This window comes from Cyprinodon tularosa, unplaced genomic scaffold, assembly GCF_016077235.1.
Source record: "Cyprinodon tularosa strain WSP-4 unplaced genomic scaffold, ASM1607723v1 ctg644, whole genome shotgun sequence".
Taxonomy (NCBI): Eukaryota; Metazoa; Chordata; class Actinopteri; order Cyprinodontiformes; family Cyprinodontidae; genus Cyprinodon; species Cyprinodon tularosa.
Window position 1 is genome coordinate 455,563 of NW_024039390.1, and position 15,278 is coordinate 470,840.

The 15,278-nt window shown below is 37.3% G+C and overlaps 1 protein-coding gene across 1 annotated transcript in view; it reads right to left on the minus strand.

Moving 5' to 3' along the window:
- Window positions 1–15,278, minus strand: part of si:ch211-266k8.4 (TBC1 domain family member 10B) — a 91,638-nt gene that overhangs the window by 20,994 nt on the left and 55,366 nt on the right. Inside the window, exons 11-12 of the mRNA XM_038308703.1 lie at window positions 7,351–7,443; window positions 3,738–3,916 (exon numbers count right to left, since the gene is read on the minus strand). Coding sequence (XP_038164631.1) covers window positions 3,738–3,916; window positions 7,351–7,443 — 272 coding nt within the window. The remainder of the gene's footprint in view (window positions 1–3,737; window positions 3,917–7,350; window positions 7,444–15,278) is intronic.

Below are 15,278 nucleotides of genomic sequence, written 5' to 3' on the forward strand. Positions count from 1 at the left end.
CTAAATGCATGTATAGTCTGGTTTAAGACTGGCATGAAATCCTAAAAGGTCAGTCACAGCTACAGTTTGTAACAATTATATAAAACATTACACTGATAATCCTTTGAGCAGCAAGTGGAGTCTGGTTTCAGTGAGTTGAACTTAAAAAGACCTTGAAAGGAGCAACTTTCAGAGAATGATTCAGTAATTGGAGGGATTTCATAATGCACACATACTCTATCCCTGACCTTATCTGACTGTTTCCAATAAATGGATTAATTAAAGAAACAAGATTAGGTTCCAATATGGCCAGATGGCCCATTTATTCTATAATAAGTTATTTTTTTTTTTATTATGACTCATTTTAAGGATTAAGTATCCTTGAACACTTTATAGTTTTATAGCCATAAGCCCCTTGTTTCCTAATATTAGGAAAGATCAGCTCAATCATAATAAGGATTAGCCCTGTTGTGTCAAAATAATTAAAATCACATGCTAACTCTGGGTGATTTACTCACTCCTGCCTGTTGTGGCTTAAGCTCAGGCATTCCCATCTAAACGGAGCAGTTGGCTGATACGCCGTGCTTTGCTTGAGGCATTTAAACTCCTCCTCTGAGGATTAAGCTCAATTTCAGAGCAAAAAATAAATAAATAACACTGTTAAGAATAAACACTTTAATAATGTCTGAGAAGCTTTCCAGTTTGAGTAACAGCCGCCGTAAGACTCTGTCCTACTGCTTAATAAAAATATAATAATCATGCCTTATGCTGCGTTCACACCGAACGCACTTTGAGAAGCAGTAGCAAACATTTTATATGCAAAAACTATGGCTGAAGTGCAACAACGTGCATCAAACGTTCCTGCAGTGTATTTCGAGCAGCAGCAGCGGATCTTGAAGCATCTTTAGCAGCTGGAGCAGCGCCTCGTGAGCATTTAAGCATCTGAGGTGTGCTGCGTGCATTTAAGGCGCTTCACGAGAAAGTCTGGTAAAGTCTGACATTTTGCTGCTCGATGAGCCACATCAAGCAATCACAGAGAGGCTCTGTTAGACTATGTCTGTGTCCGAATGTCCACCCTAACCCCTAGATCCCTCAATCACTATATAGAGCAGGTACTGCATAGTGGACTTTATACTGAACTTAGTAAACTGACCATTTGGACAGATGATCACTACTTCTTGCTCCCCGTTGGTCACGTAACTCCGCCTCCCTGCACAGGGCCTGCGTCATATTTGTTATTAGTTGTCGGTGACGGAGGAGCCGTCATCAGCCGGGAGTTAGATATTAGTCCGTGTCAGCATGCACACATACACAAACACATAAATAATTGCTAGCTTAATTTTTGTGGCAGCTTGGGCTGGTGCGGTTCATCGTGGGTGCACACGCAATGTTCCGGCTTCAGTTAACATGTACTCTAACCTTTTATTTTCAACTACAAATAGTCATCAGAACGTACTGTGTGGTTTCTATTAAATTGAGTATTGTATTTTTGATTACAAGTTTACTTTTCTTTGGTCATTAGTATTGCTTTTGTTATTTTCTATTATTATTATTTTGTATACATAAAGAGTTAATTGAGTTAGAACTAACTGCTTATTTTGTTTTATTTTTGCCTTCTGTGGGCGGAGCCTGTAGCTTTAAAAACGGCTCTGTTACACAGGGAGGCAGTCTGTGGCTGGAATCCTGAGAAGTCGCACTGAAGGTGATGGACTCTGACATTCAAGTCATTGATGTTTGACCAAGTCCTAATAGAACCCTGCCACACTGTCACTATGACAAATCCCATACTACTAGCACTTTGCAAGGAGAGCTCTCCTCACAAAGTATTCTGAGATATATCAGCTCGTCTAGTGATCATTGATGAATACCACTTTTTTGAGTCCACTCCTTTTTCATCCACCAGTCGTTGGGACACTAATTTCAAATGGCGTAACTATATAGTATACTATATACACTATATAGTGCCCTATATATTGATTAGAGCTGACGTTCGGACACAGCCTATTTGTTTGTGTTCTGCAGGCATTAATCCAGGGTAGCAGGTTGTCAAACTGGGTTCAGGTCAGATGAAAAAACCTCTGGAAGCGACCCTCATCAGCATGCAGCTCAAATCTGCAAAAACTGGACGACACTGAATTTGGTGGTTTACTTTATTCATTTCATTCACTAAAACATAAATAATTCATGTAACATCGAAAATTGTGAATGAAAGGGAGCAGAAGGAAGTAAAACTTATATCCAGTGTTGGGAAAGTTCTCTTTCTACGTCAGCTAGTTCAAAGTTCAGTTCACACATTTTAAAATGAACTAGTTCAGTTCATAGTTCATAATTCAAAATTTTGAACTAAGTTCACAGTTCCAAAAAATGAACTAGTTCATAGTTCTTTCATAGTTTCATAGTTTTTTTTTTTCATGGTTCTACTGTAGAACCACAGACAGCAATTATTTTATCAGTTGTAACTCTGAAACTGTGCGTCAGATTTCATCTTCATATCCAGTTTTGAATCCTCATCCAACCAGGGTTTACATTAGCATTGAGGGGACAGCATTTCCCCATTGTTGCTTTAACGCTTTGTTGCTGTCCATTCACTTCACACTAGTAGCAGCTGCAGCTTTCACTCCTACAGTATATTCTCAAAAACATCAGGAAAAATGTGCTGCTTGAATGGTCTTTTTTATGAGGAATTATTAAAAGAAAAACAGGAAAGTAGTCTTTAAGGTGCAAATGTTTTTTTAATTTTAATATTTTTTTCCATTTGAAATCCCATTTCAGTACATATGCTGTTTCAGATTTGCTTTGGATGTTACTGAAGTGTGGATTTTTTTACTGAAAGCCGGTGGGCAAAGTTTGCAGAGAAATGTAAGATTGTTGCCATCATCCTCACCGACCACCTGGTCATAAACCTGTTTTAAGTGATCATACTGCTGCTTTGTCGCCTCCACGGTCGCCTCCATGCTGCTGTGGCTTCCACGCTGCATTTTGTTTTGGTGACGCACGCGGCTGTAGCACGACACTGGTAGCTGGTGTTGCCAGATTGGGTGTTTTTCCCGCTACATATTAAGGCCTGTTTACGGTGTGATTTAGAGGGGTTTCGCCTGGAGGACTCTATAGAAATCTGGCAACCTATTAAACGGAGCTGAACTGAGAGAGCGTGCCGTTCACAGACACCAGAATGAACGAGTTCACAATAACGTTCATCAGGCAGTAATGCAGTACGTTCAGTTCACGTTCGCCCAAAATATGAACGAGTTCATGAACTTTCGTTCAATGAACGCGTTCAGGCACAACACTGGTTATATCTACCCCTATTTATGAAAGAAAAAACAAAACAAAACAAAAAACTGTGAATCCAGACACAGTTCCGAGGCCCCCTTAAATGGTATTCACTAGTTTTATTTAGTAAATTAAGACAAGTAACTCAATTTCCTCTGCCATTGTTCCAGATTGCAGGGACGAGAAGATGTTAGCTCCTCCCAATGCGGATCAGACTCTTTATGAAGCACTTTCTGCTGTGCAACTCCAGTAACATTGCTGCTTCAAAGATGAAGCAGCAGACAGTTCTTTACTGCTAAAATCACGTTCAGTATGAAAGCAGCATTAGAGGTAATATATTTTCCCTTACAGTAATTGTGAAAATATACATCAAGCAAACAGTCTGATGCTTTTTTTTTATGGCAAGTTAAGCCAATCAGCTGCAGTAATGTCCCGACTAAGTGGTTAAAGAACAAATAAACGAGAAGCATGGATAATAATATTACCTGAGCTTGCGTTAATGAACCTGAAGTCCGACGATGGAAAACACGTCCAGGACTTCGGTGTCTGTGTTCGGCCTGCGTTTGTGAACACTTCTCCTCAACCTTCTGGTGGCCCGACGGGCTGAACAGGTACCGCTGGGCCACGCGCATCACTCGACCCAACAAACTCATTTTCCCTGGGACTGCATTGGGAAACATGTTAAATCATAACTTCATTTATTTATTTATTTCACCCTTAAAATGCTGCTTATGATATGTGGGGTTCTATGGATGTAAACTGTAGGAAATTTAACTGCGAAATTAAGGCAGTCTCATTTATCACACATTTAGGCTAGATGACAACAGGGACAATCCAGCAGGGAAAGTTATTTTTTAGAAAATGAGTGTTGATTCCACTAGAGACTAACCCCCAGTGACATGGCTCTGTGGGCTTACCGTACATGTACTTTGGTGTGTGAATGTGTTCTTGTTGTACACAAATGAATGTTATCAGTGCCTCACCATATTTACTCAGGGGGAAGAATCTATCTGCTTAGACAAGCTGTGAATACAAAGACTCACTTGTACTGTCCTGTTTGTGAGCAAGTGCCCTCATGCACGCTGTCACAGTCATGGACTCTGCAGCTTTATCGCCTGTTTATTTAGAGGAATATTGTGCCGCCGTTCCAAGTTAGGAATCTAAAATCTGGTCCTTGATAACAGCAATCTGCTATTCACATTGTGGTTTATTCCCTTTTCTTTAAAAGCACACTGTTGCACAGGAACCCATCTCATGTTTAGGCTCACTTGGGAAAAATACTTGTTTTCAGTTCATTTATGAATTATTTTTCAAAACAGACATAAAATAAGGGAAAGGTTTTATAGCACTATAATGTCTCGTAGGTCTTCTATGACCCTTTGGTTTTAAACTGAGCCACTTTGTTATTTATCAAGTCTTATCATACTTTGCTTAATTATTGTTGCAGGAAAAGAACACTTAAAGATAGAAATGAAAAATTACACATTTTGTGAATAGAAATTTGAAAAAAAAAAAATTCCTATCAAAGCAAGAGACTTAAAAAAACCTCTTAATCAACAAAAACTTTGCCATTTTCTCAAGTTTCATTTTTAACAGATTTTCTCAAGTTTTTTTTTTAATTAGAATTATTTCCAGTTTTATTTTATTTTATTCTTTTAAATATTTTTTTAGAGATTTAGTTTTTTTTGTACATTTTGTTCTTTTCCAAATTTCTCTTTTGCACATTAATTTCATAAATTGCATTTATTTTCCAATTGCATTTTACAGATCACATTCTCTTCTCTTCACTGACCACTTTCCTCTGGAGTGAGGAGAGAAGACACATTTCTATTGGTCTGAATGGACGCCAACAAAAACACTTTCATTGGTTAAGAGTGAGCATTAGTATAAGGCTTAAAGCGAAAATAATATTAAGTGCAAAACACAATTTGAAAGAAATGCAACTTATAAATCTCAATCCGAAAAACAGAAAGTTGAAAAATGAAATGTGAAGAAAAAAATATAAAAAACAATAACAGCAGAATTACTCTCAGCCTTTTTTAATAAGTTTCTCAAAAAGTAATTTCTGGATTGTCTACTTTTATTTCCATTTACAAAATGGGATCTTTGAAACAGTAATGAAAAAAAATTAAATAAAAAAAGTTTACCAAATTTTGTCAACTCTAAAAATAAAGCAAGTGCAGGAGCAGCCTCAACATTTTATGATGCTTTTAACCATTGCCATAGACATACAGAGCATGAGGTATCCTGAGATATCTCTATAGTTATGCTGCTATAGGCTTAGACTGCTGGAGGACATAACCATATTTCATCAGTCTATCTCTATTCTCCCGCTCTGCAGAATCTGTTTGTTAAATCTTTAACATTATGTACAGAAATATAACGTATAAACACCTTTGTTTATAGATGTTCGAGATTGGCCTGTTTTCCAGTGTAGTCCTGTTTCTCTGACTGTGACTAACTGGATGTGCTCTCTTCATCCTCTGACATGGGAGCTGGCTCAGAGCTTGTCTGCCTGGCTGTGTGTTTCCTGGACGGGGCCGCCTGTGGAGCTGGTTGACAGTTGCCTTTTGTATCACTGTTTCTTTCGGTATCTCTGCTTCTGTCTCCTTGAACCCCAGTGGGCCTCAGCAGATGGCCGCTCACACTGAGCCTGGTTCTGCTGGAGGTTTCTTCCTGTTCAAAGGGAGTTTTTCCTCTGCACTGTCGTTTTAAGTATCCTTAGTGTGAGGGATTGCATTCGTGTCAATGAGTCGATGTAATCAACTGGTTTTCCTTAGATAGAAAACTTTGAATCAATCTGACTGGATGATCTGGTGAACTGGAAAGTGCCTTGAGATTAAATGTGTTGTGAATTGGCACTATAGAAATAAACTGAATTGAATTGAGGACATGCTTATCAAAGAATATGTGTGCCATTTTTCTACAGACGTTTGGATGATCTATTAGTAATTTCATTAATGAGTAAAAAATATGCAATTCTGAATTTAAAATAAAAGAATTACTGTTAGTATATTTTAATTTCAGATTTTTTTATATTCTTCCTTTACTGGTACACATTTTCTAAATTAAATTTTATTTTAATTATCATTTCAGTTAATTAACAAATTTAGACGTCTTGGAGAACATAATGCAAATCCACTGGATAATCTATTTTTCATTTTATTTAAAAGTGGAAAAAAATGCAGCTTTATTTTGAAAATGAAAACCCATTTCTATTAATGTATTTCAATTACTAAACTGGAACAAATCTATTATTCCTTCTGAGGACTAGAACAAAGTGATTTGGACAAAGTTTGTTTTCATCTGACAGATGAATGAAAAAAAGATTATTTTAGGGCAGGAGTTTTGAATTAAACAGAAAATAGAAGAAAAAAGTCTTTAAACCTTAACTGATTTTTTACTAATCTCCAAACAAAGCTATTGGTGGAACATTTAGATGTGGTTGAAGGTTTTTTTTTTAGTCTTGATGCAAAGATGGTATTGTCCTGTTGAGCACATTAAAAAGAAAATAGTTTGATTTTGCAATGAATGTTGTTTTTTTTCAGTCTGAGCATAAATGATCTGATATTTATTCTGCACCAACCGACATTTGTTTCTGCCGCTGCTCAATGATCAAGCCTTCTAAAGAGATTTTCCTTTACGAGATGAGTAAGGTTTTTTTTTTAACACCTACACACCAACAAATACAATAAGAGTATTAAGAGAAGGTATGAATATCCTTCTCACTAGAAGGGACCTGATGAAACCTGTACCTGCTGCCTCTACATCCAATGTTTACCACCTGACTTTGCCTTTATTCTTCCCATAATATGGTGACAAAGACGCTGGATAAAACATTTCAAAGAGCTGTCTGCTAGACGAAGTGTGACTGAAAGCACCAGTGAGCAGGCTTCTACTTGTTAACTTTAAAATAGTTCACTTGTTGACAAGCTCAACTGATTTCGTGCCACTAAAAAGCCTTTCTGGTCTTAGCTGAAGACCTTTATTTCATCGAGAAGCTTAAGAGCAGATTAATGTATGAAGAGACATAAAAGCAAAATGAGAGATGTTACCAATGCAGACGCTAAGTGTAAATGCACACAGACATTAACTCACCTTTTTCAGTGGTTCTCTCGCCTTCTGATGATGTGGAAATATGTCGTGTCTCTTTTGCTGTTGCGGCTTTACTTGACATCTGCTGCAGCTTTTCTGAAAGAAATAAAAGCGGAACAGCATGTTTGCCTTACATGAGCAGAACAGTGAGATGTTTCTGTCTAATAACACAGACAATATGGATGTACACACTGGATCTGAAGAGGTACACAGTAAATAAACTCCTTCAAATGATCTTGTTGAAGAGTGGAGCACACAGTTTTCAGAATTTCTCAGTTGTTTTAAAGGTTTCGAATCAAGTCTAAGATTTGGAGAATGCAACAAATGCTCACCTTGTCTTAAGGCCCTCCATTTTGAAGAAAACATTGACAGTTTAATATTACATTTTGATATTTTCTGGGGAAAGAGCTGCAGCACAACTCCTGCAGGTGTGCTCACTGTCTGCTGGGTGTTGGTGTGTCAGTTTAGCTTTTTGAGGACATAGACGTGTAATTTAGGCCAACTCAGACCATTTTAACTTTATCCACCACCAACTCACAGCACGTCTCATCTCAAGGTACTTTACAGAAACAGTTCAATCAGAACGAACAGTCAGATCGGTAAAAAGTTTTCCATTTGAGGGAAAACCAGCTAATTACAAGTCACTCACTTTGCAGGATTTGGTCGTGGATGAGCCTGTAGAGACAGTAGAAATGTGCTTGCATCATTGACTCTACAGCAATCCCTCACACTGTGAGGGAACGGTGGAGAGGAAAAACTCCCTTTTAACTGAAAGAAACCTTCAGCAAAACCAGACAGTGTGAGCAGCCATCTGCTGAGGCCAGCTGGGGTTCAAGGAGACAGAAACAAACATACAGCAGGCACAAAGGAGCACTGATCTACAATATAGTTTCTATGATCCCCCTTCTTTTCTATGAAAAGATAACAGCTACTGTAGCTCTCTTCATAAGTGGCTCTGTCTAGGACAGAAACAGTTAAGCAGACAAGCTCTGAGCCAGTTTTCATGTCAAAGGGAGGAAAGAGCAAATCCAGAAAGTCACAGTAAAAGCTGAGCCCATAGCCTAAGAGAATAACAGGACTAAACACTGAAAACAAGCCCCACTCTGTCATCTATAATCTAATATTTTGATGGCAACATGCAAACTGGTATTTCTCTCCAAGATGGAGTCACAACCTAACAAAAGGGGAAAAAAGACATTTTTATGCCTTGCCTTAAAAGTAGACGGGCAATTTCTAAATACGTTTACTAGTACATTGTCATGTGCTTTTGATTCAAATTATTCTTTTCTGCAGATGAAATGATTAAAATATGCAAAGGAACACAGCAGTTTAAGAAATCCTTGTTCTTTGTCTTTGTAAAGTTAAATCCTGATGGCAAATAAAGGTAACTATGACTATTCAGCTGGCTTAGGGGAATTAAAAACTAGTTCTTGTTCATATGATTTGGCAGAACAGTGGATCTGATAGATGATCTGAATCCTAATCAAAGTATTTCTTTAAATGTTTGGTTTTGGAGCACAGACTAAAACTACGTTCTGTTCAGTAAGCTATTTGCTGTAGGTCGGCAAAATGTTGATAAAATCTTGCTATAGTGACGATAAGAGTAATCAGGTGTGATAAATGCCTTCTTTGTTATTTCATCTATATCTCTGACTCGTATTTCTTTTCCCAGTGTGACCATCTGCTGCAGCCAGATGGAGCCCAATAGACTAAATATAAGATTAGCACCTAGAATGGAGGATCATTATACCTGGGATGGATTAGCCAACAATATTTCTACAAGAACAAAGTAGAAATAGACAGTAAAATATATTGTGAGTATAACACTGCCCTTCTGTTCTGCAGACAAATTATTACGTCTGCACAGCTTCAACAGATTCATCTGACTCAGTTTATTTTTTTTCCTACAAATCTTTGCTATTTAGTATTTAAAAGACAATAATCCATCTTCAAATTCCTATTGCAATAACTATTAGGGACTATGATTTCTTAAAGTGAAACTTTAATTTTTACAGACATATCAGAAGTTTTTTCTAAAAGCATCTCTCACACCTTAGCTTGATCCCTTTATTAAGGTCATTTTATCAAACTAAAAGGTAAATTAAAACACCTTTTAAACTTATAATTGTACTTTAATCTCCATTTTAAAATGAAATTGAAATCAAAAATCTAAACAGAGCAAAAGTTTAGAATCTGTCACCAAACTGTAGTTTCTCCCAAATTTGACTGCTTTCCAAGTTATTTCAATAATAAACAAAATAAATTAATTTTTTTATTTTGGCTAAATCTCGAGTCTAGATTTTTAGTTTTATAGCACAGCACTGGTTTATCCGAACTAATAGCTTGGATGCTTGTGTGGTTGGATGTTTGTTTAATAGCAAAGAAAAAAGATGACTTGTAACTAATTTTTACATCTGGGACTGAATGGAGGTTTTTTAGGATAAGGCTTTAACCAAACAGGAAGAGAGACGATGATAAAGTGCAGGGTCTGCCCGCCTAATTCAAGGTCTTTGCAGAATCTTGAGAGGGGTCATCTTTGAAGTTAAAACAAGGCAGTTTTCCCAGACACATGCTCCTTGGTGCTATAGCCCGTGGCTCTCATCCTCTGCGTCACGTCTCCGTCTCCTTCCTTCCGCCCTGCGATCTATCTCAATCACTGTCAGACATCGGTTAAGGAGGGGTTCCCTTCCACAGCGGGATTCAAAACACTGACGTGTTACAGCAAGTCTACAGCCAGCCACCCAAAAAACTAAACTAGATAAAAAATAAAATGAGGGGGTTCAAATATCCAGTCTGAAATAACAAAATAACTCATGTATAAACAATTAGAATTAAGGAAGCTAGTAGCTGCAGAAATATAAAGCCCCATCTTTGCAACGCACCTTTAAAGTCTTCTAATAGCATGAAATTGATTGTAAAACTACAAGTTTAAGTAGAAATATTTGGCAGAATCTTTATTTTCAATACTATCATCCTGGAGCTCAAATAACAAAATATTTATATTTCAAACAAGCTGTTTTCCGTGAAGACAAAGCCAGACTGAGGAAGTATTAACACGGATGAGCTCACCTGCACAGTTTCTGTATGACTCAAGTGTGTAATGAGTAGGCCTGCGTGAATGTGTGACTCTGTAGGAGTGATTTATTGTTGAGGCTAAGCCTCGTGCAGGTACTTCTGCCCCCACTAGAGTTGCCACCCAGCAGTCAGACATTTAGTAATCCTCAAACAACTTTAATTAAAGCCAAAGTAAAACTGAAAACAACTTGGTTTCACCACACAACACAATTTCCATCAGCTTCTAAAAAATAAAAACTTCCCAGAATAAAATTCAACACTGCTCTTCCGTATACAGCTTCTACTTTTAGGTCTGTTGTCTTATTAGCAATCAACTTAGCATAGCACAAAGATGTCAGGTCTGAAAAGCTCTATTCTAATCTCAGGAGACTAGCGGGATTAATTTAGAAGACACTTGACCCAGCATTTTAAATCATCTTTCTACTGAAATATTTATGTAAATAAACTTGTGCTATTCATTTAAAACTAACACTAAATATTAGAGTAACATGAAGTCTCAGACCTATTGTGGAAGAAGGAATAAAATGTAAAATATACTGTAGACCAAGATTTGAAAGATCAAAATAAGTACAAACAAAAAGCATTTTAGATAAACTTTTCTGTTTTACATTTTTCTCCAGTAGTAACATTTAGCGCTATTATTATAGCTCCTAATAACCACCATTCAAAAGATTTAATTTATTCTCTTTCATCATTCAATATTTCTTTTAATAAATTATATTTTGATTACTCATTTTTACTCTCTTTTATTATTAATGCTATCTAAATGCTACTGAAATTGACGGTAAACAAATAGTACAATTTTTTTAAATAGTTTTATAACGGCTTATATTAGCGATGCTCCTCAAGGTTTAAAGTCCTTTAGAAGAAAGTCAACAGAAAGAGTTGGAATGACTGGAGCATGCAGTAGTACGCAGCCCCTCCCCAACTGGTTGCTGCGCACTGCTGTTCAGCCAGTAAAGTATTAATAAGTATTAAACAAGTATGACAACTATAAACACAACAAAAATGATTAATTTTTGTGGGGAAACTCTAAAATAACTAATCATTCTAATATAACAAAGCTGACAACTGAACTATTGGCAGCTCGTTTTTCAGATAATTATTACTGTTTTATGTCTGGGGTTGACAGAGGTCAATAGATAATCTCCAAACATTATTTAAAACCATAAATCATTAGGTATTGGCTGTGGATCAAAGGAAATCATTTGGACGATTTACTCCTGAATCCTGCAGTCTTTGTAACTCTGCCAATTTGAAATGTGATAGGTGCTTCCCAAACACACAGCGGAGTCCGGTTGCACAGGTTCTTCCTTACCGCTAAATCTAAATATTGTTACAAGAGAAACTGAGTGACACTGATTTAGTGCTGCTATAAAGAAACTTCATTTTAAAACAAACCTGACCTGAATATGAGATATGGATTTAAATAGTATTACAGATAAAATGAAAAGTACACACATCATGCTTGTTATGTACAGTAATTGGGATCAAGAGCTCAAGAATTCCCTTCATACAGTCTAAAAATATTTGAATTAATATTGTAAAAAATGAGAAAGCACAAACACACCTGACTTAATGCTGAAGAGATGTAAAAAGCAACGAAAGTAAAGGACTCATGAATATTTCAAAATGGATCAGACCAAATAAATTATTTTAGGGCAATAATGTAATTGAATCTGATAAATGTATCAAATAAAACCACTGAGTTTCACTTGTTTCACGCTGGTTTTAACCTACAATAACGCTACACCATGTTCTTCATGTAGAATAAAGTATATTTAGTGGTCGAATCAGAAAACAAAAACCTTGATTTGAACCATTTTGAATTGTTGAAACAGAAGTATCCAAGTCAGTAACAGCTAAAGCCGGGCATACACTGTGTGATATTTCCAACTGTTGCACGCAGCTACAGCTCACAATGTACGACGAAACCCCAGGGTTTAAAAGTTCACAGCTCATGATGTATGTTCTCACACTGTAGGGCCCGACGCTCTGGCGTGATCTACCTGCTCACACGTCGGACTCAGCGCCGAGAGATGGGAAGAACAATTCCCTTGTTTGTACATGCGCAGTGCATGAGGTTCTGGTAAATTGCCTCATAGCTCTGCTTCAACATCAGGATCAAACCTACCATAAACACCTTATGATGGCCGACTGAATTTCAAACATGTTTGATTTTCTCCCGACCTTACGATTCCTGATCGGGAGGTGATCCTGAGAGGATGAATGCCCCTTGTCACCCCCTGTACACTACATGAAGCAGGATGCACGATAAGGCTGAAACCTGATCAACCCTTATCGAGAAAATTCTCGCACGACTGGAAAATCGGCTCAAAAAGGGCAACGAATCGGTAAAGCGTATGCCCGGCTTAAGCAGCAAAGGATGAGATGAAAATTCATTAAAGAAAAAAAACAAAACTGTTTTTCGCTATTGCAACAGCTTAAATAGAAGAAGGGTTTAAAAATATAAAAAAGTTGTAAAACATAAGAACTAGCCAACACTGTTCAGGATTGTTAGTTTAGTTTTTTCCAGCAATTTCTGACAGCTGGTCTCATTTGACTGATAAAGCATATGTGATCACACAAAGTGAGGCTAAGGTAGAATTACTTCTAATAACAAGAATAAAAAACTAACAAAATTTTAAAGTTCTTTTTATGATGTCTAACCAAGGGTGTAACTTTGCAATAAAAGTTGGATGGGGACGTCTGAGGATAGTGGCTGATTCACCTACAGCTACTCAACCCGAACGCTTTCAACAGGGTTTGTATTTTCCAAAAATGAGCTCAAACATATATTTATTGATTGCTTTACTATTGTTGAGAACACACGAGTACCACAATACATTTGTGGTATTTGTAGTTACAGACAGATGCCTGCCGTTAGTGCATTATTTTATAAAGGGCTCAAAAACAATGTATAAAAAAATGAGGAATAACAGCCGATATCCGATGCCAACATCAATATATCATGCATCCCTAGTATGGACACAACTTCACTTCCATCCATCCATCCATCCATCCATCCATCCATCCAGCTATGCATGGCTTTCCTTTAAGCTGCATCAGTGATTATCCTCCTTCACAAGCAGCAAAATATAATTTAGAAATTTGTCCCAAATGTCATTGAAAGCCAAAGTCTATTTATTGAACCTTATATTTCAAAAAAATCATTTATACACTGATTTGTATCATTAGTGCTTTAATTCTTGTAGGTTTCTTATACTTGAATTTTAAGTCTGTGTCCTGTGAGTCTGGCTGTCTCTGGGTTGCTGGCGCAGCTATTTCTGAGTCTCGTTGAGCTACAAAAGACAAAATTATATGCTGAATTTTATGATAGCATTGCATATTTCTTTCTTGTAAACTTGGCAATATATTTTATTGCATGTTGCGTATCTCAGTAAATCTGTTTCACCTTTAAATCTGCAGCTGTCCCTAATTGTGTCTCTGCTCTGCTTAAAAACAGATTTATGATCCTGTCTACCAATATGATGATGCCAGGGAAAATTATTTTCAAGATCTCTAGAAGCTCTGCAACAGATATGCGTTCATTTTAATCTGTAACTCTGAGCATGGTCCTGAGAAGCCCAGCTTTTTTAAACTTATAAATGTGCAATCTGCTGCCATTTTTAGCTGAAAAAGATCCGTATGTGTAACTAACGGTGGCATCTCTGATTTTTTTTAACCAACCAGTCTCCTAACTTTTATTCAAACATATATCGAAGTAGCTGCCAGTTAAAATTCACTGAGTGCTGCTGCGAATTTATATTAAAACAGCTTGCCGCAGGTTTCAGACAAAACCAACTGTATGTAAAATGGCTTGCCATATCCGGCATTGCTTCTCATCCTCATAGCTACTCTGTACGCAGAAAATGCCCCAAAGCGACAGATTCCATGATATTTCACCGGGAGGTGGGACCCGAGAGCAGCGGCAGAGCGAGGAAAAAACACGGACTGAATACGCTCTTAACATAGTTAGCCGCACCCAACTCCAGTTACTGTTGGCTGAAGTAAATCAGCGGAAAGGTAATAAAAAAGCGGATATTATTGGTGGGGACATGTCATCACCAGTCCTTCAGAAAGTTACGCCTGTGTGTGTAACATTATTCTTAAAGATTCATGTCATATTATGTCATTTTATTATGATAAATCAAGGCTGTATACTACAAGCATCCATCCTGATACTGTTTTGATAGTCTTTTTTGAGCCTAAATAGAATTTCAGAAAATGCCATATTTGATAAGTTGAACAAAAATAAAGCTTAAAAGACAAAAAACAACCAATATTACATCAGCAGGATGCCATAATTAGTCATAAAAACATTATACTCTACCAGAGTGAGTTATTGTCATATAAATTTGGAAAAATTTAAAATAACATGACAATGTAGCTTTAAACCTGTTATCTTAAGGGCTGGTTATATTCCCCGCAGCAGTGTGTCGCAGTGAGCTTGTCGCAGATATTTTTGATTTATGACCAATATTGAAGCGTGGTCTGCGCTATGTTAATCCACGCCACTACGCAAGAGGTACAATCACGAACTAACTGTGGATCTAGTTATAGCCAAGAAAGTGGGGGGCAAGTTTGTGCGAGAATGGAGGGACATGTGGACAAAAAAGATCGGAGGTACCAGGTGGGAAAAGGGTCCCAGCGTTCTCGCGCACCTCGCACTTCTAGCTGGTCCATCTTCACAAGTCGTTTTCCACAATGGCAGTTATAAAAACAAAACAAGCCGGTAAGGTACCAAACAGGAAGTACACATAGTGTAGAGTGGACGTAGATTTGACCAATCAGAGGCCTCTTGACTGACTGTCTGCGGTCACCTACAATTTTGGAGAGGTGCAGCAGAGTGTCTG